At 35.4% G+C, this 27,425-nt stretch overlaps 2 protein-coding genes across 2 annotated transcripts in view; one reads left to right on the forward strand and one right to left on the reverse strand.

The window, feature by feature from the left end:
• The window catches only part of LOC112045232 (short-chain dehydrogenase/reductase family 16C member 6), an 82,963-nt gene extending 74,886 nt beyond the window's left edge, over positions 1–8,077 (reverse strand). Inside the window, exon 1 of the mRNA XM_024081338.2 lies at positions 7,823–8,077. The gene's annotated coding sequence lies outside the window, so the exon portion shown is untranslated. The remainder of the gene's footprint in view (positions 1–7,822) is intronic.
• A 5,954-nt stretch (positions 8,078–14,031) lies between these two features.
• LOC112045261 (uncharacterized transporter slc-17.2) overlaps positions 14,032–27,425 on the forward strand; it is a 43,186-nt gene continuing 29,792 nt past the window's right edge. The window contains exon 1 of the mRNA XM_052887270.1: positions 14,032–14,207. Within this exon, the coding sequence (XP_052743230.1) occupies positions 14,183–14,207 (25 nt within the window). The 5' untranslated portion in view covers positions 14,032–14,182. The remainder of the gene's footprint in view (positions 14,208–27,425) is intronic.

Raw genomic sequence — 27,425 nt, forward strand, 5'->3', positions numbered from 1 at the left:
CAAAAAAACTCTTCAGCTTTATAATATTAGTATATATTAATGACGAGTAGACGCCCGCGACTTCGCTAGGAGTTCAGTTTTCACATATTCCGCGGAAACCATGGATATTTCTGGGATGATAAGTAGCCTATGTTAATTAAGAGTAAAATTTATTTTATAAAGGTTAAATGTTAATTTAGAGTAAAACTTATTTTATAAAGGCGATAATGTGTGTGTGTGTGTGTGTGTACACACACATTATCGCCTTTATAATATTACCTTTATTAAACAAACATTTTATATTATATACATTTTTAAGAGACAGCGCCCATTAAATAATTTACCCTTGCGCTAATAACACTTACGTAATTTAGTAATGATTTTCCAAGGTTGAAAATGTTTGTAACCCATATAAATGTCAGGGTGATACAATTTGCCCTCCACTACAAATATTTATTATATCCTTTTTACACAATTATAATGTTTTTAATTGAGTACCTCATTTATATTTTCCAAGAAGTTAACTGTTTGACTTCATACTTGAATTAAATTTTTTTTGTAATTCTTATATACCAAAAAACATACATACAGCCGAACGCAGAACCTCCTCCTTTTTGGAAGTCGGTTAAAAAGTACGAGATAGTTCAGTGGACTGGGATCGAACAACGGCTTCTCCGTAATGAGTACTACATGCATGTTCCCGGCATTACAATGCCAGAATACGAAAAAAAATTGGGTTAATTTTTACATAGAATATGTACTTAACTCGTACGTTCTAAAGTTAAATCATTTTGCCATGAGGCTTTTTACTCAGCATAATATACACACTGGTAATAAATAACGTACTAAATTTTACCTAATATTTATATTATTATTTGCTTCCTTTAACCTAATAAATTTGATTTTTTTAACCGACTTCCAAAAAGGAGGAGGTTCTACGTGCGGCTGTATGTATGTTTTTTTTTTTTTTTTTTTTTTTTATGTATGTCCAGCGATAATTCCGTCATTTGTGGACCGATTTTGAAAATTCTTTTTTTGTTGTGAAGGGTTTGATTCCAGGGTGGTCCCATTTTTTTCATGTCAGGATATGATGATGGCATCCTGGAGAAATCGAGGGGAACTTTTGAAAATCGTAGAGACGGCTAGTGCGTTTGTTAGTGTTTCCATAAGGTATTTTAAACCACTACAATTTTATGAAGGTCTGGAGTTGGTCTGATGATGGAGCCGATACACAGACAATGGAACTCGTCAACGATTTACAGCAGGTACCTTTTGTTTGGGCTTAATTTATTTGTATTGATGAGAACTTTCCACCTAGATAGGTTGTGACTGTATTAAGGGTCTGATGATGAAGACGAAGGACAGTGAAGAGAACTCCTCGACGGTTCACAGTAGCTACCTTGTGTTTGGACTTGATAAATTTGTATTGATGAGAACTTTCCACCTAGATGGGTTGTGACTGTATTAAGGGTCTGATGATGAAGACGAAGGACAGTGAAGAGAACTCCTCGACGGTTCACAGTAGCTACCTTGTGTTTTGACTTGATAATTTTGTATTGATGAGAACTTTCCACCTGGATAGGTTATGACTGTATTAGAGGTCTGGTGATGAAGATGAAGGAGAGTTAAGGGAACTCCTCGACGGTTCACAGTAGCTACCTTGTGTTTGGACTTGATAAATTTTATATTGATGAGAACTTTCCACCCATATGGATTGTGACTGCATAGGGGGTCTGGTGATGAAGACGGAGGACAGTCAGTTCACACTCAGTAGGTGTGCTAACACTAAAAATTAAAAAATAAAAATTTTAATAAAAAAAATTCAACCGACTTCCAACTCAAAAATTAACCTAAACTAAAAAGCAAAAAATAACATCTTACCTATGTGCTACCTTCTGATCAGTTTGAAGGCGGTGCCAATCCAGTGTCATGTTTTAATTAAAGCTGTTTCTGAAAGAACCACAGAAATTGTGTAATTTAAACGGCTTGAATTAAAACATCACTGGCTTGGCACCGCCTTCGAATTGATCAGAAGGTAGCACATAGGTAAGATGTTATTTTTTGCTTTTTAGTTTAGGTTAATTTTTGAGTTGGAAGTCGGTTGAATTTTTTTTATTAAAATTTTTTTTCATTTAGGATAAAAAATCTTATTATTATTTTTAAAAATAAAGCTTTGGTTTTTAGTATTTTTAATATTCCTCTACTTCGCTAACTAAGCGATTGAATTTGGATAGGTTACGACAATAATCAAACGGACGGGAATCGAAACCCTAGACTTAGACTAGACTTCTCGAATTTCAATCCGCCCCTTTACTATGGAGTAATTGAGGGTGAGCTTCAAAGGAGATGGTCCATTTCAGGTCCACTTTCGTACCCCGTATCATTAAAATTTAAAAAATACAGGGTATTTGTTAAAATATAGATAAGTGAGTAACTAAATAAAAAGAAAGAAACAAAATTAAAACCCAAGTTTTTGAGTTATATCGAGATAGCGCCCCTATAGCAACTATGACATGACATTTGACAGCAAATGTCAAAACGACTATTGCGTTGAAAACGTCATCAATCCCCCATTGTCTCTCCCCAACTCATATTAATGTTGCATTTCTTAGAAGATAATGAATATTATTTCGAAAGAATTAAAGTAAATTCGTAGATGAATATTTTCTTTTACTTACAACACAACAACAATGACCGATCCTTGGCTCCATACAATTTTGCACCATTTCCTTTGTCTCTATTTCTCTGTGTCTAACGCAATACTACAGATATAGAGAGATACATAGAAATACATAGTAGCGGTACAGAAGCTTGAAGTGAGTGTGATTACAACAGTTCAACGCAGGTTGCTGCCTTTCGTATTTCAGCTCGCTCTTTTACTTATAACAAAAGAAGCATCAACACTCTACGCCTTTTGTTATCTTTTAAGAAAATGTTATTCAAAATATATTACTTTGGCAATGGCCTACAGAAGATTCCGTTCATATTGTAACTTGTTGCACAATTTCACAAACCATGGCTGCGGTTGCAAATAAACGAACAGATATTTTGTAACTCATTGATAGCTTGCTCGCCTTGCGGCACTCATTAAATTATCTGGTATAGGTAATTATTGATAATTTTTGAGCCTCCAATCTCCAAAAAATGTTTTTATGTCACGTACCTTAAGTATAATGCTTATTAACTTTGATATCGACAACGACAAAGCATAAAATATAAATAGTTGTTTTATATTTATTTTTGCTATTACCAGCGGAAAAACTAACAAATCCATGCGATATCACATAGATGTGACAAAAAATCCGATGTGATGGAACATTACCTGAGGATTTTCTATGGCTGTTCGGTGTAATGCCTTTGCCTTTTTGCATACAAAAAAAAGAAGGAGAAATTGTGACGCAGGAGGGAGTTATGAAATAGTGGACGACGAAATTACATTATCGATTTAATTACTAAATTACTAATCATTGAGTGTAAATGAAATGTCAATGAAAATGTACGACAATTAATGTTTACGAGATTTCATGATATTGTCAATATCGAGTATTACTGTACCTATGGTGAAGGTGGAATAAAAATGTATACAAGAGAAGTTGGACATTAATTATTCAATATCTCTAAGTTATGGAAGCCTCTTACTCTATTAATATGAACTTTCGTAAAGTATAGTTTCTATTCAATGCCTAAAATAATAGAATTAAAAAAATATATTAAAAGCACTTTCTATGCTAGCTGTTGTTTTACGATGACCCAGACATGAATTAGAAATGTAATTTGCCGCTAAGAAGAAATAGGTTCGAGTAATTTAGTGCTTGTATGTTAGCTGAATTTTGCAAAATGTAGATTCTCTTTACAATGTATTTTATTAAGTATAATTTTTACTTTATGTGCTTATTACGTATTTATCAGATCAAAATAACTTTTCTTTATATTGTTGTATTTTAGGTATTTTATCTTTGTAATTATTCCTTTACAATATTAGTTATTCCACAATGCAGTTTTTGCATAGATTTAATAACTAAATTGTGCATTTGTATTTACAGTATTAAATTACTTACATAAAATGTACTATTAGTTTATAATTAAAGAATTGTCTATAATATAGGCCTGCATCTATTTTCATAAGTTTTGTTGTTGATCAAATTAATTAAACTAAAGCATTACTTTCTCGAAACTTTGAAATCTTAAGTTTGAAATTTTAAGAAAACATCCAATTCCAAAATTGAACTAAACTTAAGATCTCCTGATTATAAAAAGCCTCAGCCTAGTGATAGTAAACACTTAAAGCCAATGTTGAAATGAGATGTAGTAAATCCAAATATTATATGGAATTTTTTCCTTTACCTACGCATGTATTATATTTACCTTCAACATGTTTTCGCAAAACTGGTTTCTTAATATAATTAACAAATGAGATGAGAATTATCAAACAAGAAAGATGTGCTAAAATTTACAATATTCAGCAACTTTTAGCAGTGTTGTCATTCTCAGCTGATGGTAAGTGATGATGCAGTCTAAGATGGAAGCGGGCTAACTTGTTAGGAGGAGGATGAAAAATCCACACCCCTTTTCTACACGACATCGTAATGAAACGCTAAATCGCTTGGCGGTACGTCTTTGTCGGCAGGGTGGAAACTAGCCACGGCCGAAGCCACCCACCAGCCAGACCTGGACCAATTACGAAAATCTCAATGGACCTAGCTGGGGATCGAACCCAGGACCTCCGTCTTGTAAATCCACCGCGCTTACAACTGCGCCACGGAGGCCGTCAAAAGTATATATGTATAAGCAATATACAAGTAGGTAGTTATAGAGATTTTACATACATATATATATTTATCGACGATTACATATATTGGCAGTGGCAGTACGATTACATACATACATATTATTAATATATAAAATGTGATAATAATGAAGATAATGATGATCATTGGGACCACAAATTATACGAGGGCACAAATACATAGTTTACCTACTTTACGGTGTGGACAGTGGGGTAAAAGAATAAGGGGTAGGTTACGTAAGTAGAATTTATAAAAGTTGTTAACCTTTAGCCAACTCAAAGGGCCTCTAACCTGATAAAGTTACATCAAGGTTATAAATTAAGTTCAATCATAGTTAGTTCAGTAGTAGTAACTACTTTTAGTACATAATACTTACTTTTGTCATGGACTGGCGTGCGTAGCCAGACATACTTCATTTAAGGCCATCTTTGACCATACAGCCTGAGTTTAACGACATTATTTGAAGACTTATGTGTTATGATTGGTTTGTTTATTCGTTTTCATGTTTGTTAAGCCTGTTGGTAAAAAAAATACAGCTTCAAATGCTAATTGCTGCATTGGTACACCGGTGAACTTATTGAGCAAAAAGAGTGATAAAAATGCGCTTTATTCTTCAAGAAACAGAATTTTATTAAGCCAATTGATACATCATAATTATCATCTCCATAAATCTATACTAATATTATAAAGCTGAAGAGTTTGTTTGTTTGATTGAACGTGCTAATCGCAGAAACTACTGGTCCGAATTGAAAAATTATTTCAGTGTTAGATAGCCCATTTATCGAGCAAGGCTATAGGCTATATTTTATCCCCGTATTCTTACGGGAACGAGAACCACGCGGGTAAAACCGCGCGGCGACATTTTGTACTTTTATATACCAGGGTATAACCTGGGTTCCCGCGTCCGACGTTGTATGGGCCGGTGAGCATTCCCCTTTGTCAGACTACGCTCCTATTTTATTATCTGTCATAATACTATTCTCCTACCTTCGTAGTTCCCGTTTCCATGAAAATACGGGCAAAAATATAGCCTATGACACTCATCAACAGCATGGCTTTTTAGTGGCAAAAGACTTTTCAAAATCGGTTTAGTATATCCGGAGATTATCCCCTACAGTAGCACAAACTTTACCTCTTTATAATATTAGTATAGAAGCATAGATTGTAAAACCGGTTTGCTCATCCACCGTGCAATTGATTTCCACTTTTTTTTTTTGCCTACTTGTGGATATATTGATTTCCTACTAATTAATTACAATTATGTAACGATGATATAATTCGTGATAATAAATAGTTTTATATTTCACTTTCACAGTGGGCTTTCTATTTCAAAATCTTAGTAGGTACAATTAATACCATCGAGATTTTTAATTATCATTGGATTGGTTAGATTATTATTGGATAGGTTCTGAGTTGTTAAGTGCAATGAAGACTAGGGTAGGCGTTTTACGCAGTGATGTGCACTCCATAGATGAAAATAAACACTGCGTACCCTGATGACTTTTTTATTTTTTACAAGTTAGCCTTTGACTACAATCGCACCTGATGATGGCAAGTAATTATGCAACTGTGAAATGGGTTATGAATGCGGTGGTACAAATAACGAGTTAGATACAGAATAAGTCTATACATATTAGCAGCACGGTGAGGCCGATGAAACCCATAAAAACCAAATGTCACGCATCGATGACGCCTTGACATCCGCATGTACAAACTTTTTCATAATTTGTAGGTATTTCAAGATTTAACACTACACATATTTAATAGTTTTTCACATATTTAAAAACAAAAGACGACAAATATATTATTTTTTTTTTTTTTTTTTAAAAAGAATATATGCCATATCTTTTATAATATGACCAATATTCCCATTTCCCTCCAACTAGTCGGGAAAGACTGTGCTAGGAGTGGGTACGACAATAGACCAACGGGACGGGGATCGAACCACCACCCCTCGGTGATGAGTCCGACCACTCTTACCATTAAGCTATTGAGGCTTTGAAATTGAAAAATAAATAATATGCGACGCTTCATGTCATACTGACTCGAGAATGTATTCGTTTTCGAATTTGTATTTGGAATGACTGCCTCATTGCCGTGTGCCGAACACTCTATCTGCTTATTGTTCCTTAATCTGTGAAACCTATGAAAGTTTGCAAAAACGCTACCGGCTGACGCGGGGTCAGCGATCAACTTTGCAGATTTAAAATATTTATTATACACACAAAGTTTATTTAATGTAACCCTACATAAATATGATATTAAAGCATATAAAATACAGTAATTAATTGGGTCACATAAAATATACATACAATGTTATTTATACCTCTAAAAAAGTAAAAGTTTTTATTGATCAAAAAGTTTTTTCTTGAATTTTTGTAATCTTAAAAGAATAATGTGTAGTGGGAACCATGCATTGTTTTATTACGAGGGATAATGCTGCGTTTTTGATGACAGCTCCCAGGCGCCTTGAATTTTCCGACAATTATCATGTTTTTTTAACCTCTTTACACAGAACCTTGACATAACAGTACCTTATGAATTATTTTATATATTATATGCGGTGAGAACCACATGAAAATCCGTTTAGTACTTTTTGTAATTTAAATATCTTAAACAACAGACAGACGTCTGTCTGCCTGGCGAACGACTTTGTTTTATAATATTTATAAATATTATAAAACAAATTTAATCTTGCTTCTAAAAATAATTTGAATAATAAACTGCCAAAATAAAATCAAGAAATAAACAGATGGTAGCTAAAATTTCATTAAACTAATGATAAAAATTGAGCTGGTTAGGCAGATTACATATAGGTATTATAAATAAATTATTTATGTAACCACAATCAATTCTGAACTTCACAAAATATTGATGACCATAATACACCTAAATAAACGTAGTTCAGTTAAAAATATACAAAAATCAATTTCATTCAAAGTCAGAACGCCGAGAACCAAGATCGCCTTGAAATACTTTCGAATCTCTTGTGAACTATGCGCAAAACGTTTACCTAACACAAATTAATCAACACCAAATCGTTGGGGACAACTCACCAAATATTTGCACTATTTTACACCAGAAAAGAATCAGCTGTTCACGGTCACTGAGACACTAAAGAGTTTTTATCTTCGAAATCGTCCGTTCGAACGGGCGCGGAAGACTGGTTTTTAAATTTTAATTAAAAAAAATATGGTTTGAATTTGGAACGCGTGTCTCGCGCCGCTCGCGAGATTATAAAAATTTGTTGAGTCGGTAACGACGCACGACTGCGATGATCGACTGAGCGTCACTGAACGCCGAGAGTGCGCGCGCAGCAAACCCTCATCTTGCGCGACCTTCGCCGGGTTGCCTTTGACAAAAACAACCTGCGACTATTATCGGAAACAATGGTGTGAATGTCAATCATTTTGAAACACAGTGAACCGGCTACGAAAAGGATAAACAAAAAGTCTAATAACGCAACACAATAGGATAGTTAACGCTTATCAAATTTGATATAAACAATAATAATTTCGTGGAATAAGGGTCCGAAATATATAGATATTTACTATATAAAAAGTTAGTTAGATGTAGGTTAGGGGAAGTTGAATGTTTACATCGAGTTTCACGCGGACGAAGTCGCGGGCGTCCGCTCGTTAATTAATAAAAGTTAAGGATTTGTAATTTAACTTAATTTAAGAATCATGTATTTTTTTCAAAATTTAAAAACGTCTAAAACGCTGTATAATGTATATATGTAATATATTTTTTTATTCAAATATACACGCGTAAATGAATATGCCATGGTTGACCTACTTAAAATAATTGCCACGACCGAAGCCACCAGACCAGAGAGAAATACCAATTTTAACTTAATTTTTTTTTCGATTTTCGTAGGTAGGTATGGACTTTTACTTTTTTGACGACCTCCGTAGCGCAGTGGGCAGTGGCATTCGCGGTGGATTTACAAGACGCCGCCAAGCGATTTAGCGTTCCGGTACGATGTCGTGTAGAAACCGAAAAGGATGTGGATTTTCATCCTCCTCTTATCATGTCAGCCCGCTTCCATCTTAGATTGCATCATCACTTACCAACAGGTGAGACTGTAGTGAAGGGCTAACTTGTATAGAATAAAAAAAAGTTTCAATGTTCGTTAGCCTCGGTATAACATAGTGTCATTTAAGGCAAGCGTCCACAAATCTGCGTCGTACGTATCGGATGCATCGCATCAAACGGATTTTTGATTTTACTGTACATAAAATCCGTTAGATGCGATCCACACGATGAGGATCAGTGGACGCACTTGTATGACTTTCTATACAAAGAATACTAAAATCCATGTGTTGCGATGCGCCTGACACGTACGATGCGGATTTGTAGATGCCTGCTATTCTGTCATTCTTTTTGTAGATAAAAGTGGCGTTCATCCTCTCTTTAAATCTTCTATACATTTTACATTCTAACGATAGTCGTATCGTCGTATATCGTGATTATAACTTGAAAAAAAAAGATAGCCTACAGACTTTCTTTCGCATTTTCGTTTCGTATATGTTTAAAAAAAATCTGTTCTGTGTTAATAAATCTAGTTTTAGACAAAATACCTAACTGGAAATTTTAAAGAGAAATTACCTAATTGAAAAGTAAACAAAAATTATATCTGGCAATCCAAATTTTTTTTAATAGTTTGATTTTTATTATGTTTTTAACATTTACGACATCGTTAATATTTTAGAGGTAATAAATAACATTGTACGTATATTTTATGTGACCCAATTAATTATTGTATTTTATATGCTATCATATTGTGTGTATAATAAATATTTTATGTCTGCAAAGTTGATCGCTGACCCCGTGTCCGCCGGTAGCGTTTTTGCAAACTTTCATAGGTAGAAACACAGATTAAAGAATAATAGGCAGATAGAGTGTACGGAACACGGCAGGGTACAGCCATTCCAAATACAAATTCAAAAACGAATACATTCACTAGTCAGTATGACACGGGGCGTCGCATATTATTTTCAATATTAATAATTATGAATATTATATTTGTCGTCTTATGTTTTAAAATATGTTCAAAACTGTTAAAAAAAAACTAAAAAAATAAGATTGAGTCTTTTGTAGGTATTTGTATTATGATATCAATTTCCGTAATTTTTGTTAGTGTATTCTTGAAATAAAATTATGAAAATGTTTGTAGATGTCAAGGAGACGTGTGACGTTTGGTTTTTTATGGGTTTCACCGACCTCACTGTGCTGCTATGTATAGACTTATTCTGTATCTAACTCGTTGTTTGTACCACCGCATTCATACACCAATTTACAGTTGAAAAGGCACCCTTAGAGGGCCACTCAGCGGGTGAATGGCCCTCTAAGGGTGCCCCTGCAACAACGTCTGAATTCCACTGTTAAGCGGACGCCCGCAACTCTGCGATTCCGGAAATTCTTTTTATGACAAATCCCATAAGAACCATGAATATTTTCAGTAAGCTGTTTTGCTTCAAGTACCACTTTACACGTTTTCAATTTATGTTGTTTTTTTATTCTTTACAAGTTAGCCCCTGACTACAATCTCACCTGATGGTAAGTGATGATGCAATCTAAGATGGAAGCGGGCTAACTTGTTTGGAAGAGAAAAGTCCACACCCCTTTTGGTTTCTACACGACATCGCACCGGAACGCTAAATCGTTTGGCGATACTTCTTGGCCGGTAGGGTGGTAGCCACGGCGAAGGCGTGCCTACCACCTAGCCAGAAATGGACAAATTAAGAAAATCTCAACCGGGGATAGAACCCAGGCCCTCCGACTTGTAAATGAATCGCGCAAACCAGTGCGCCACGGAGTTGTTTAGTGAATCTGATCTCATTCGCGATCTATTGTAAGTATTTTTAGTCACGATACCTGCTAGATAATATATTATTCTGATTCTTATAATTATAAGGAAAATATTTAATTACCTATGATTAAAGTCATGACTCCAGTATTCATAGTGTAATCAACATCATTGCTAATGACTTCACTCACTTTCAATTTCTATTTTTCGGTACCTACCCAGCCCCTGTAGCCAAGTGACAGGTCAATTCTCTTTCTACAATCGCAAACGCTTCGAAAACTAGAAAAATGCATGCGAATGACAGATCTTGAACACGTGATCTATCGATAGCAAATGTCATTCCCATACATTTTTCTAGTTTTCGAAGCGTTTGAGATTGTAGAAAGAGACTCGGCTACAGGGGCTGGATGGATTCACCGTGCGAGTGTAGGGAGCACCTTACATCAAACTTACGAGTGACTTGCTGTTTCTATTGTCTCGCCGCAAGTTTAACAAGATTTTTCAGTGGCTTTCCTCCATGGTACTAGGTTATTCTGGTCTGGGAGAGTCATTTGAAAGGATTTTAATAAGGAGACCAGTCAAGGCGCGCCACTTATGTGGTACTGAGATGCAGAACTCAGAAGAATAACCACTTATTTTGGATTTCAAAATTTACTGCGTGAACTTTTTGGCGTGGGAGGCTTCGGCCGTGGCTAGTTATCACCCTACCGATAAAGACGGACCGCCAAGCGATTTAATGTTCCGGTACGATGTCGTGTAGAAACCGAAAGGGGTGTGGATTTTCATCCGACTCCTAAAAAGTTAGCCCGCTTCCATCTTAGATTGTATCATCACTTACCATCAGGTGAGATAGTGGTCAAGGGTCAACTTGTAAAGAATAAAAAATAAACTTTGTAGCTGTCATTTTCATCTTGTTGTTGATATATAGTTATTTTGGATGTAATGATGACTATAGGAACTTTTTTAGTGAAAGCCGTTTAGCAATTACTTATTATACATTAGCGTTTTTATTAACAGCTTATTTTAACGGTCCCACTACAGGGCCAGGTCTACTTCCCTATTTGAGAGAGATTAGGGACCCACCGAGAGCCGTGATAGCCTTGTGCCTCCCATTCCGATGGGTGTGGGTTCGAATCTGGTCCGGGGCATGCACCTCCAACTTTTCAATGGTTTGCAGCGTAAACACTCTAGGCCCAAATAAAGTCGGTCATACTCGTAAGTCTTAACAATAAATATTCCTAGTATTTCTAGGGGACATGCAGGTGACCCCATGCTTCCATTAATTCAGCATTTATAATGTATTTGCTTTCGTAAAACTAAAGTTATTTAATTGTTTTTGTTTTGATTATACGAAACCGTTTGACAATTATTTAAAATTTTTAATAATTGTAATGCCATCTATTGCGTATTAGTTGAACTATGTTGTGTAGCGCCATCTATTTAAACCTCGTGAAACTACGTGATGAATGGAAAGACAGTCCACGTGGTGTGTTAAACTTAAACCATGGTTGCTACCTGTTACAGGACTAACCGCTAGATGACAGTTTTGTGCTTTTATAATTATACGAATTAAAAAAAAACTGGTAGTTACTAATGCAGTCTATCGATTAAAATTAAATGATATTTATTAAAACCGGTTTAGTAGTTTAGATGCTACAGTTACACACATCTATCATAAATACTCGTACTTAAACAGCCACGTGGTGCAGCGAGTAGTGACCCTGCCCTCTGCATCTAAGGCCGTGGGTTCGATTCCCACATTTGTTTCCGCAGTCGGGTAATAATCTAGGTATTCCTACTTTACCCCAACCTTCGAGTCCGCTCTGAACACGAGGCGTGTGCTTGTGCGGTAAACAACTTAATAGCTTAACAACTAAATAGCAAGGTATGGTAATTGCAATAATCTGCTTAGTTAGTGGAACCGGCATTATACATTGAACAAGCAATCAGTGAGACACCATTATAATGTATTTGTGTGTATGGACTACATTTGTCTACATGTGGGCTTATTTACTTTAAGGTAGCAACCACCTGTTCTAATAAAGCCATAAACACAGTTGAATGTGCGTATTTCTCGTGCCTAGTGTTTATCTAACTAAGGCATAATACGCACTGCGATAAAACTCGTGCGTTTAACCGTCGGTCTGGATTTAAAAAAAATGCCATATTATCTTTTTTAAATGTTCCGATTCCATTAAAAAGTAAGCCGCAGTGCAGTATAGTCTGAACATTATTAACTGAGTGGTAAAAATCATAATTTTTCTTAACCCGGCCGTCGGTCCGCAATAGAGATGTGTGGTCAAAAATAAAAATGTTCTCCTGGTTTCCTCACCTTACGTAAAACTAGTGTACCTAGTGCAGTTTGATACTGTGACGATCGCGTAAACGTAAACGCGAATTTCTAAGGAATTGAAACAGCACCATCTAGTGGCACTACTGCTCAACTGTTTAAATTCCATATAAATTCGCGTTTACGTTTGCGTGCTCGTCACAGTATGAAAACATTGAAAACTCCCACTAGCTATTCTGTTCTTTGAAGACTTAGTGACGCGTTTACTATTTTGGATTTTCTGTGATTTTCACAACTCACACTTGTGAAAAATCACATCTCTAGAGATGTAAGTTTTAATGAGGCTTAGGTTTTTCTGTTATTTTGAAGTTGCAACGTCCATTGACGGTTGGCCGATTAACTCGTGAAAAAGTCAGAAAGTGCTTTATTTCGTTTATAATTTGTCAAGTCACAGACGCACAAAACCAGGCACACCTGCAACACGCCGCAGTGGATAACGACCATGTCTTCTGAATCCACGATCAATTCGATTCCCACAACTCGAAAATGTGTGATGCCACAGATTAAAGAATAATAGGCAGATATAACGCACGGAACACGACAGTGTCGTAGCCGTTTCAAATACAAAAACGAAAACATTCTCGAGTCTGTACGAGTCGAAGGTTTGCATCAGTAATTTTCAATATTATTCAAGAAAAATGGCATCATATGTTTTTAAATATTTTGAAAACTATTCTCAAAAACTAAATAAATATCATTGTGTATTTTTTTTATTGGTAATTGTTGATTATTATATTAATTTACGTAATTATTGTTAGTGTTGAATTTTGAAATACAAATAATGAAAAAAGTTTGTGTATGCGGATGTCACGGAGACGCGTGACGTTTTTTTTTATGGGTTTCACCATGCTGCTTGTAAAGACTAGACTCATTCTGGACATTCTTTATTCTGTGTATAATGTATTTTTATTTATTATACAATAATAGACTGTTATTTTCGTATTTTCAATGATTACTAAACCGCACGCGTTTAATAGCCGTGTGTGCTATGCCCTAATCCTTACAGCTCTAGGTGGCTCTAGCTAGTGATGTTATCGTTTTTCTGTTGTTTTGAAGTAGCAACGTCCATTGACAATCAGTCAGTTGGCTCGCGGGGAAGTGCTTCAGGCTTTCGTTTGTACTTTGTACAGCAAGCCGCAGTCGCACGAAGCCAGGCGCGCGCGCAACTCGCAGCGTACGTTTTCCCGTGTTTTTGACTTTTCCAAACAGTTACGTGATATCTTGTGATTACTAGAAGTGAGATCTGTAATTAAAATGAAGTTGCACATAAAGTTGTTTGGTAAGATATTTTTTTTTTTATTAATAGATGATTTATTAAATTATAGATTTGAATTTTGTGTGTATTTAAATTAATACGTATCATTAAGATCCAATTTATATCATGACAAGTTAATTGTCTTTACATCCTTTAATGGAGGATATTTCAAATTATAATAGATTGGTTTCCTATTGTAGGTGTTATAATGTTAAGTATTTAGAATAGTTTTTCTTCTAAAAACAGATATGCATTATAAAAAACTTATTACAATTTAGGTACTACTGTAACTTACCAAATTAAGTATGTTATAATCTAAGTGATAGTTACATTACCAGAGCTTTCTTTTCATTTTAAGGTTACTCAACCTAGGTGTAGTAACCTAATGTATTCAAATAAGACGACAACACACGCAAATAAGCCGTGATAGCCCAGTGGATATGAGCTCTTCTTCCGATTCCGGAGAGTGTCGGTTCGAATCCAGTCTGGGGCATGCACCTCCAACTTTTCAGTTGTGTGCATATAAAGAAATTAAATATCACGTGTTTCAAACTGTGAAGAAAAAACATTGTGAGGGAACCTGCATAACAGAGAATTTTGTTAATTATCTACGTGTGTAAAGTCTACCAATCCGCATTCGGCCAGCGTGGTGGACTATTGGCCTAACCCCTCTACAAATGCAGGTTTCCTCACGGTGTTTTCCTTCACCGTTTGAGACACGTGATATTTAATTTCTTTATATGCACACAACTGAAAAGTTGGAGGTACATGCCCCGGGCCGAATTTAAACCTACACCCTCCGAATCGAAGGTACAGGTCATAATAATTTTATGTCTCATGATTTCAATATGCACGGTAGAAACATAATTTTGAAGAATTTAATTAAAACATCGATATAAAAATCACTGTATTCATTAATAATTCGTTAGAATAGAATTGGACAAAGTCTTTATCTTAATTATTTCATTCGTTTAGAAAATAGTGACTTTTAGTAGATACTTTAATATCATGTTTTAAGTAGCTTACATGAGTTTGTTTCTCGGACGGAGGCGCATTTGGAACCCTCATAACTTTAATTTTAAGTATTCTACTTAAATTACCACCATTAAATCATGACATAACTTAACTCAAAAATGCTTGTAAAGTAAGCCTAATTGAAATAAATGAATTTTGAATTTGGATTTGAAAGAAAGTTGCATATTCAACGAGTATTTTTATCCCTGAACCACGGGAAGGTCTATTATAAAAGGTAACGAGTATGCGATACTTAGAAATACAGTTATGGCAAATAAAGTAATGCAAGGTTTTTATTAGCGAGATAGGGAAGCTGTGCGTAACCGACAAGGACAAAAATACATGTTTTTCGAGTAGTAATGACTTCTGTTACACATAAAACGAACATAAAACGATCTTTGTGTTATTTATGTAAAAACAACATTTTCCTCATGATTTTAATCATGATAGTTTGAAAAAACGTCTAAATATTAATCATTCTAATCTAATCTTATAAAATATTCTAAGATTCGAGTTAGAAATGACCGTCACCCATCAGTTTACTGGATGAAAATTGTTTTAAACCTAGTAGGTATTTAGTAGTATGTTAAAAATTAAATTGCGAGTAGCTGGGCTTAAAATTCCTCTTAATTATTACTAATGATAAACATACACACAAACTTTCATTCGTAAAGGAAGAAAAAACATACACACAAACTTTTGCATTTATTATATTACTGTGTGTAGTTAGTCTGTACGCAAATTACCAGCAAAATCTTTCTATAACTTGCTTAAAGGCCTCTCTAGAAGTGCAGCTAGTTCTATATTAGAACGAGTATCCAAAGCTGCTCTAATAGGATCTTACCAAATTTTGATAGGTAGGGAGAACAACACGAGCAGAGAAGGAGGAGTGTTGATCGATCGTCAAGGAATTCCTTAACCCTACATCCAGTAGTCACAAGTTCTGGACTTTGCTTGGTGTTTTTCTCTCTACCACGCGATGGACCCGGCACCCGCACGGTGAATCCATGGAATGCTAAAATGTTCGTCTCTCTCTGACAAAACAAATTCCAAATATACGTAGTTCCTCTGACCTTTCAATGAGTTTACATCAAGTCGTACTTCAAGGTCAGAGCCACAAACATAGATACACACATAGTTGTCTAGGTTCTCAGAAATAGGTATAGATTGGGGGTCACCAAATTCAGAGCTCGTATTTGCTTTACGTGCCAATGTCAGCTAGGATTATACAGATTTATCCTTTGAGGGTTACAATATAATCATGATTCATGAGCCCCGAATATCGGACATGCAACAACAAATCTAAAATAACTGCCTAGGCATTTGCAATTACATTTATAAAGTCGAAATTGATACGGCGATGGCACAGCCGGGATGTATTAGAGACCTCTCTTTGAGATAGTGACTGATTGAGATGTTGTGTATAGTGTAACTACCTCATTGGTCCCGTGGTTAACTGGTTCAGCTACGTACAATGAGGTCCAGGGTTCGAATCCCGGGTCAGGCCAACAAAAACAAAAAAGCTTATTGGGATTTTTCTTACAAGGAAAATCTTAATAGCAGCCTGGAGTTTGGAAGTTGGCGGTGTTAGTACACGTAACTCAGCCTCAGAGAGCACGTAAAGCCTGCGCCTGATCTCTCACCGGTCGTGTCGGTCTGCCGTCCCATCGGATTTCGAGAGTGAGGGAAGAGAGAGTGCACCTGTGCTTGCGCACACACTTGTGCACTATAATATCTCCTGCGTACATGGTTAATCTCACCATAAGATTAGCCGCCGTGACCGAAAAGTCGGTCGGGAGCATATATTATTATAGAGTAAGGACACCGAACTTATATATTAGTGTTAAATATTTTTGATGTCTGAGTTTACCTCATCCGCCTAAAAATACGACAGACAATTTTGTTGGTGAATTTGATTGCAATACAAGTCCAATAGAAGGTAATTGCTCTGAGGCTGATAATGATGAAATGATAAATGATGAATAATTTTCGCTATGTTATTTGAAATTGGTGTAAATGAGACCAGACATACTAGGACTTTACTGAAATTAGTGTAAAGGTGACCAGACTATTTACTGAAACTGATATAAATGAGACCAGACTCTTTACATACTAGGACTTTACTGAAATTGGTGTAAATGAGACCAGACTCGTTGAATACTAGGACTTTACTGAAATTGGTGTAAATGAGACCAGACTCATTACATACTTGGACTTTACTGAAATTGGTGTGAATGAGACCAGACTCGTTACATACTAGAACTTTACCATGACCACTACCGTTAGGAATGAAAATTGTTAAGATCAAAGAGTGTGATTAAAGTTTTTACGGTTTTCCTCAGTAAGATGATACAGGAAAATTATCAATAAGTGGGGGAATTATTATGAATAACCTTGTACCTAATTAGAAATTCATTTGCGTTTGCAGTTCATTTCATTCTTTTAGTAGATACATGATATATTATACCTATACATTATTAAAAGCCGTGATAGCCCGGTGGATATGATCTCTGCCTCCGATTCCGGGACAATCATGTGCACCTCCAACTTTTCAGTTCAGTGCATCTTAAGAAATTAAATATCTTGTTTCTCAAACGGTGAAGGACAAAAAATCGCGAGGAAACCTTCAAAGCAGATAATTTTCTTAATTCTTTGCATGTGTGATGTCTGCCAATCCGCATTGGGCTAGCGTGGAGGACTATTGTCCTAACTCCTCTCATTCTAAGGAAGACTCGAACTCAGCAGTGTGCCGAATATGGGTTCATAATGATGATGATATTATAAGCTAACTGAGAAGTTTCATAATTTGCGATTATTATACTATGGCTAGAAAGTCTATAATCCTGGGAATACCTGAGAAGTAAGACCAGTGTTTCCACTGCTCTGAGCATGAACAGCCATTCCACAGACTCAATGACGCGTGACTTTACATATACAGGCGAGTCTAACGTTATCTGCGATTGCGTTGAATTATGCGACACTAGTGAGTACAGCTTGGCAACTTCGTTCGTAACACTCCCGATGTTCCGTGCAGCGATGAATGAAAAGCCCACGACTGGTGCACGTCATTTCCCCACACGCAAGATTTCATACCCGCCAGTCTTTCCCTCTGTCGCCCGCATATCATAGGAGTGTTATCAACTTGCCAGACTATAGTCGACGCCCCGCGGTTTCACCCGCGTAGTTCCAGTTCCCTTAGGAATACAGAGACAAAATATGGTTCATGACACTCATAACGTCTTTCTAGTGATAAAAGAATTTTCAAAAACAGTTCAGTAAATTCAGAGATTACCTTGTTGGGGTAATCACTCACTTTACCTATATTAGTAAGAGATAAATATGCTATTGACCACTATGAATTTGAAACTATATATTTTTACAGCGCTACGAAAGGGTTAATTTAACTTGATCCCTTCATGTGACAAGTGTTGAGAAAAAAGGTTTTTACAGATAGACATATACGGAATAGACGGAAGAAGGACTGTCAGATAGCCTGTCAGGCGGATAGCCATTCAAATAAATAAACATAATGACTGTCAGATAGACCGACAGACAAACAGACAGACCTAAGGAGAGGCGGAAGGAATGTCAGACAGTCTGTCACGCAGATTCAGGCCATTCAAACAAATATATCAGACTGAATTTCAGACAAATGATGAACGGACAGACGAACCGTCTAACATATAATAATACACATAAAGACAAACAGAGACAGAGAAAGACAGATAAACACACACACACTAACAGATAGACAGACACATAACCATAACATAGACGAATAACCTCATTTATGGCTTCAATTTCTGTCTTTTTATATTATTTACCTACCCTTAAAATCTTAAAAACATACTCGGTAATTTAAAAATATTAGGCTAATATTGTTTTAATAAACGAAAAGAAAAAGTTATTGGGAAATTTCATAGGCATGTACATTCTACAATACAGGGTGATTCGGTCTTTAGTGCGGATATTTTTTTTCGTGGTTCTGTATCAATAATAGAATATAAATCTACAAACAGTTCGATACATTTTATGTAATTTTTTTTTTTAATTTATGTCTCTAAAATAACAAAATAATGTACATATTATTACTAAACAAGATATATTCAGCTTAAAAGTGATCTGGTGACGTCCTTTAGGTATCAAACGAAAATAAAATAAACGCACAATAGGGTGACCCTAAAATTCTGTTCAAAAGTAAATAACTTTAGCTAACGATAATTTTGTTATTTTTGAGTTAAAAAAAAAAGAAAAAATACGTGATCATTAAATTTTGTTTATGTACAAAATATAAAAATATCCGCACCAAAAAAAATTTCTTCCTGTATAATTTATAGACAAGTATGTTTTGAGAACTTACCCATTAGTAAGGAAGCTACAAAAACTAATATGTTCCAGGTAGGTGACTACGTGACCATTAATTACTTCTTTATCTAAACGTACGATTTGTACAAAATACTTCACCATGTTACTTAACGTTGAACATAACAAACCACATTTTGACATCGTGTTATGCATATGAAAACAATTGAATATAATTTACAGTTGGTAGATTTTACATAAACGTAATGTTGTAATTTAAAAGCGCTAATTTTTGGTAATTATCGTATTAGTGTTAGATCAGTGAGATTTTATAACAATGGAGGGATCAACTTTATTAATGTCAAAACAAAACCAAAGTGTTACTAAAACTATTAAAAAACTATTATAGGAGCCGAAGAGGGGATTTTTGCAGTTACTCGAACGCGGCAGATGGACTTATAGTAGTATACCTTGCACGTTGTTCAGTACCTCCACCAAGTATGAGTCCTTAATATTGGGGGGTACGTTTAGAACAACCAAAAATAAACTAACTTTACAAATACTCAACCAGACCCCTAAACTTCTGTTTTATTTTTAAATGAAATAATCTCCTGAATAATCGCTAATATTTTCTGACGATTTCAGTAAGCTGAAGTAATAAAAATTGTCTTTAAAATCTGTAGTTTTTTTCCCATCGCTGAAAGTGAAAATCGTATATATAACCATTTATCCTTACTACTAAAACCTACCTGTACTATTATTGTAAAATTGTACTAGTTGACCGGGCAAACGTTTCTTGCATACAAAAATACTAAACTCTACTAAAATTGCGCATAACAATAGGTCGAAGATGTAGGAGGGAAGAGGAGGAAAAATACTTTTCCTCCTAAATTTAAATTCGGGGTTTTAAATCCCTCCGACGACGACGGCGACGATGACGACGATTCATTGTTCTTGATTTGTGCGCTCGTTCTGCCACCACCATGTCGCATGTTTTCTGATAATAATTTATATTATATTTGGATTATTTATTGTTTTTCTTTAAATTAGTAAAATTTTATTTAGTTGAGTGAAAAAAAACATGTCATTCCCGACGGATGGCAGGTGTCATTATTATTATTATTACTATAGGTATATTAAATTGGAACTTACTTTATTCATCGTTTGTAAAACCTTATATAGAATTAAACTCTATAAAGAAAACACTCAAATTCGATAAATTACATCGTACAACACGAACACTGTTTATCATTACATGACGTTACAGAAAATTGTGTAAAAGCAAGAGGAAAAAAAACCGTTTTCACTAATAATAATAATATTATATTATTATGTATTGTTTCATAAATTAATATTTCAATATTGTGATTCCTATTATCTGTTTAGTTACATGAGTAACACTCTGACAGTAAAACATATTACCACTCTTTTATAATAGGTTGTTGTTATCAACCCATATTCAGCTCACTGCTAAGCTCGAGTAGCTCTCAGAAAGAGAGGGGTAAGGCCAATTGTCCACCACGCTGGCCCAATGCAGATTGGCAGACTTCACATACGCAAAGAATTAAGAAAATTCTGTGGTATGCAGGTTTTCTCACGATGTTTTTCCTTCACCGTTTGAGACACGTGACATTTAATTTCTTATAATAGGTAAATATAATAATAATAACTTCTCAAAAGTCCCAAGCTTAGAAGTGGTTCATGTTTAGCTTCCAAGACATTTAGGTATACCTACTTTTATATTACCTTTGAGACAGGGTAACAAAAATAATAAAAACTATTAAAAGACAAAATGGCTAGGTACGCTCTGGTAAAGGCACATACATATAAACAATAAATTGATGTTTTGAAACTTATGATTTAAAAGTTTCTAAGTTTAACTGAACAACAACAGCAGGCAAGCTGTAGAAGCAATGATGTTAGAAGATAAAAGAGGTAGATAGGTTATACACGAACCGCAAGTGGCACGTTAAAACTATGCTAATTAGCAAACCTAAGCTCAGTCGCAGTAAGCATCGAATGTGGTTTATGTAACCTATCTACCTCTTTTTTTCTTGTAACATCATTGATCATTGTGTAGAAGTAGGTACATAATCTAAACAGAATGAATATATATATTTTGCAAACAGTAGACAAATGTTAATCTAACAAAACATCCACACTACTCGTTTAAATACGAAACTGTTTCATCTTCAGAATTCAGACAATATTAGATTGCAATATATTTATCAAATATAAGCGGTCTCGTCAAAACCTTGAAGTTATGGATACTCCCCAGCACCCTGTATATTTATTTAAAGAAACAGGTAAATAGCCCACACCAACCATTTGCCTGTCATGTTAGGAATACAAAGTGCTATCCTACCCTCAAAATGAGGGTGTTATGCCTCAAGTAGCTGTAATTTTGTCATAAACCACACCCTTCAAACAGCGATTGGATCTGCCTCGCTAGACGTTACTTTTCTGTCAAAGTATATGATCAACGATCTAATGCGATTATAAAAACTGTACCTATCTATAGAATCGATGTTAAATAGTTGTAATAGTGTTCGTCGGTTAAAGAGCTCCGTAAAAATACCTTTTTGTGTAATTGAATAGTGTAAAAAAAAACATACATAAGGCCAAACGTAGAACCTCCTCCTTTTTGGAAGTCGGTTAAAAAACGGCCAAAAAGTTCTAGTTTAGTATAAGATATATACCAAATCTCAGAAAATCAGAAAATTCCTCCTCCTCAGAAAATGACAGACAATTTTGTTCGTGACTATGAATGTGATACAGGTCCTTCTATAATTGGTCTGAGCCTGGATAGGACGTGCTACATTCCAAGTTCCCTAGGAGCTACTCTAAACATTGTATGCAAAAAGTATGCTAATGAATACGTAGCTTAAGCATTAAAATGTCGGATTTATACGTACGTAATAAGGTTGTGAGAATACAAAAATGTTAGTGCTCAAACCGGCTATACTGAGAGTGGAACTTCAGGTTTATAAAAGAAAATGTGCGGTCGAGAGGATGAGCTCACGATCACATTATGTATCAAACGTAGATGGAGAAACCTGATTTTTGGCAGTGACGTTGTAACTCACGTGTTCCTAACATAATGCTTGATTTATACTTGCTAATTGCTTATGCTAAAGCTGCAATATCACGATTATTATAAAAATCTGATATTTTCGATAAAATATAAATTTGATTCACCATATTAGGAAAATTTTGTTCTTGAAATTTATATACAAATACCCTTTAATGATTTACAAAATTTCATTGTCATGCCTTTACGGTCCTAAATAATACAGAACTTGGTCTGCCGAGACTCATAATTTTCAACAACTGTGATTAAAATCATCGGCAAATCAACGATTAGTTTTGATCGGTGTAAAGGAAAGCTATCGTCTTCCTAGTTGCAGTGTACAAAAAAAATTAATGATTAATTAGATAATAGGTCATAGTTATAATCATGTAATTCAAAGTTATAGATTTCTAGCAACCCATTACCCAAGGTATATTATTTAAGAACCTGCGTATTGTATATCTCATTTTATGAAGGCTCAAAGTTTTTCAGCGTATTCTCCTACCATGGGTGAATAGATACGGTAGCCAATTATGAAGTTTCGACTGTGGTGTCTTTGGTATGTAGCAGGTTTTATGGGTCCACTCAATGTCTTGGACATATAAAACTCATTTTTGGATATTTTCTACGGACTGAGCTGAGTTTGTTGTGAGCTCTTCTCGGACCAAGTCGCGTTTGAAATCCTCGTAACTTGAATTTTAAATTTTCGACTAATTATCACCATTATCTAATAACATTACCCGACGTTTAAAGAGTACTTGGAAACTAGGCCTAATTGAAATAAATGTATTTAAACTTTGATTTTGACATAGTAGGTTCTCTTTGAAATAAATGAATTTTCATTTATTTAATAAATGAATTTTCATTTATTTCTAATTGAAATATATGAATATTGACTATTAGCGAACGTTTTTTTTTTTGATTCTTTACAAGTTAGCCCTTGACTACAATCTCACATGATGGTAAGTGATGATGCAGTCTAAGATGGAAGCGCGCTAACTAGGAGGAGGAGGATGAAAATCCACACCCCTTTTGGTTTCTACACGGTATCGTACCGGAACGCTAAATCGCTTGGCGGTACGTCTTTGCCGGTAGGGGGTGGTAACTAGCCACGGCCGAAGCCTCCCACCAGCCAGACCTGGACTAATTAAGAAAGTCTCAATCTGCCCAGCCGGGGATCGAACCCAAGACCTCCGTTTTGTAAATCCACCGCGCATACCACTGCGCCACGAAGGCCGTCAGATCATCTACCCAAATCGCTCAATGATTAAAAGATCGACTGTTGAAGGTGTAATTAATCTATACTAATATTATAAAGCTGAAGAGTTTGTTTGATTGAATACGCTAATCTCAGGAACTACTGAGCCGATTTGAAAGATTCTTTCAGTGTTAGATAGCCCATTTATCGAGGAAGTCTATAGGCTATATATTATCTCCGTATTCCTACGGGAACGGAAACCATGCGGGTAAAATCGCGTCGCGTCAGCTAGTAATTTTATAATTGATCAGTGTCTCAGAAACTGGAAACGCGATACGATTCAACGATCCTGCCACAATCGAACAAAAAAAGATAAACAACATACGAAGCATCAAAAACCGGATGCTTTTTGTGAGTTTTTGCAACGTTGTATTATTTAACATTAAGTAGAACCAATTGTATCCTTTAGATTAAAAACAAAATACATTTAGACATTGATGGAGTGGAGCAGGTAGCAATCGTCAGTCTCACTAAATATAAAATACAAATACAAACTCCTATACTACAAGATAAAATTTCAAATTTTGAAGTTTTAGTAGAATATCGACTTTAATAATCACATATTTGAAAACTTTCGATATATTTTTATTAGCATATTGATCTTCATTGTGTAGAGTTAAGAACCATCTCAATCATGTTAGCTATTAAACAAATAAAATCGCATTATATTCGGTCTATTGGTTTAGGAGCTACAACTACATAGACAGACACATCAAACTAATAACACCCCTCTATTATACGTCAGACATAGGTTAAAATAAAAATTACTAGTACTCTAAAATATTACTTGAAAAGAAAATCTAACCTGCTGTACCTAATTAATAACAATAATTAATAGTTAAAAACTGTATAATAGCTATAGCGTTTACTATCTGTGAATCCGCTTATGCACAGCATAAGTCCTCATTCGCACGAGAGTTATTTAACGGACGTTAAATAAGCGTTTAAATTCAACAAATGCATTCATTCAAGTACCTAAGTATATATTCACACGTTTATAATACATTTCGCTTTTTTTCGAGCAGTGTTGCATTTTCAATATTGGGCGTTGGAAATAGATCTCCATACTATATTGAAACGCTTTTTAAACGTCCGATAAAAAAACTCTCGTGCGAATGAGGGCTAAGTATATACTTTATGATCTGTGGGTTCAATAACGCTTCAACTTTATTGGCCAGTTCTATAAGTATCATTGCAAAATTTCACAAGTACGAGTAGGTATAAGCGAGTCGCACTTTTACATTGTAAGTAAAATTACTGTAGCCCGTGCTACAGACTTGCAATTTGAACTGGACACTCGAACTCATCTCATTATCACCTTATAGCCGTCAATAATACACCTAATACTTAATAATACGACACCTAATAGACATTAGAGTAGCGTTGTTGGGCTAAGCCCCACATCCCCCTATCATAAAAGGAGAGAAGTCTGAATCTGTCATCATCATCATAATTAGTAGCCGTGGACAGGCCTCTTGCTTAGACTTCCAAATATCACAGTTTCGAGCCGCCTGCATCCAGCGGCTTCCTTCAACTCGCTTGATATTTTCGGTCCACCTAGTGGGTAGACCAACACTTAAAATATATGATGAACTAGCAGACGACCGCCCTTAGACCTCTTTAATCCGGCCCTATTGCAAAATCCGTTCTTAGCGGACACCTTTTAACTATAGACTACTTCCCTGCCAAATTTCATCTTTGTACGTCAAGCGGTTTTCGAGATTTCATGATGGAAGGCCTTTCGCGTTTATATATTAAGATTCGCATCATCTGACGCATAACTGATAATAAAGTAAACGATACAAAAAAACAATTCGGTTCACTCATCCTGTTATGTAAATAAACCGTATTTGGGACTGATGTGCGAAAAATTCCAACTTGTATAAATATTTTTCGTCAAACAAGTAGGCCTCACCGTTAATACTTGTAAGTATTAATTTAGTCCATGAAAGTGCTGTTCGACATATGTCAGTCCCATTGGAATAATGGCGAGGTGGTAAAAGAAATTGATAATGTTATTGCGCTGTGTAGGGTTGTCTCTTCCTTTCTTCTTTTTTTATTTTCTTTTGTATGTTGGCAACCTAAATCCTAATTCTTCTAATTAAAATACTTGTTTTACTTAAAAGCTATTTTATGCTTTAGCGCTTCTTCTTTGTTAGTTTGCCTGCTGGCATATTCACTAATTTGGTCTTTTTTTGGACATCTACCTACTCTATGATATCCACGAAGGGTTGTCAAGAGGCACCGGATGACATTTGTTACATAGAATCTCAATTCCATATGTGAACTAACATTACGTCAAAATCAGTGAATTAGCCTACTTGTTCTGTATACTGGTGACTATGATGTGTTCATAGTCGGAAATGAAAATGTGTTCGCTAATAATGTAGCTTTCAAACTGGTGAAAGCGGTTTCGTGGTTAAAGGGTAACAAGCAAACAACAAATTTTCTTTCGCATTTTTAAAATAATTTTTCAATAATACCGCGGGAGATTTTTCCGATATAAAAGTACCTGTGTTAATTCAGAGTATCTCTTTTCCAGCCAAATTATGTAGTTTTTGTGAAAGAGTATCAAACAACCATACAAACTTTCGCGTTTATATATTTTGTAGGATCATTCATGATTATCAACCCATATTCGACTCACTGCTGAGTTCGAGCCTCCTCTCATGAGGATTTTGTAGGATAGGATGTATTTATGTAACAACCCTAGAGTAAGGCGCCTCTTCGACGCCTCGCCGTCGGCGCCAGGCTCCAGCCCTGCATTCTTACACTTTCACCGCACCGTGGACTCTTCCAGAAAGCAAGGCTAAGCAACGCCATTAACCAACACATAATTACGCAAATGTCTGCGATTATTTATGCGCATACGGGTGTACAATTTGTAGAGGCTAGAATAATTTCTGCCACAATTATTTAAGTTTTAGTTTACACTAGCGGACGCCCGCGATTTTGTCCGCGTGGAATTCAGTTTTTTACAAATCACGCGGTAACCATAAATTTTTCAGATATGAAAAGTAGTCTATGTGTTAATCCAGAGTAAAATCTATTGCCATTATAAATTTCAGCCAAATTGCTTCAGTAGTAGCGGTGATAAAGAGTAACAAACATCCAAACAAACTTTCGCGTTTATAATATTAGTATGAAGTAGGATTATTTTGTCATCACTGTCATCGAATTCTAACGGCCTACAAAACTACACGCTACGAAAACTAGAACAATGGCATTGACATTTGCAATCGACAGGTCACGTGATCAAGATCTGTCATTCTCATACATTTTTCTGGTTTTCGAAGCGTTTGCGATCGTAGAAAGAGAATCGACGTGCCACTTGGCTACAGGGGCTGGTCTCTAGCCGTATAGGAGAGTATATATGGAGCTTAGGCCCACTACGCTATAATGCGGATGTGCGGGTTTAATAAGGGTGATAAAATTTGATTTTGTATCAATATCGAATGTTAATAATGACCTGGACCGACAGTTTAAACCTTAAAGGCTCGCTTAAAACTTTTTCCCCGCGTGTTTTAGGGCTACTGTAGACTTAAAATCTCAAGGTGCTGCGTTAAAAACGAAAAAGTTATAGACACAAAACTAAGTC

Source organism: Bicyclus anynana, chromosome 19, assembly GCF_947172395.1.
Source record: "Bicyclus anynana chromosome 19, ilBicAnyn1.1, whole genome shotgun sequence".
In the NCBI taxonomy this organism is placed as follows: domain Eukaryota; kingdom Metazoa; phylum Arthropoda; class Insecta; order Lepidoptera; family Nymphalidae; genus Bicyclus; species Bicyclus anynana.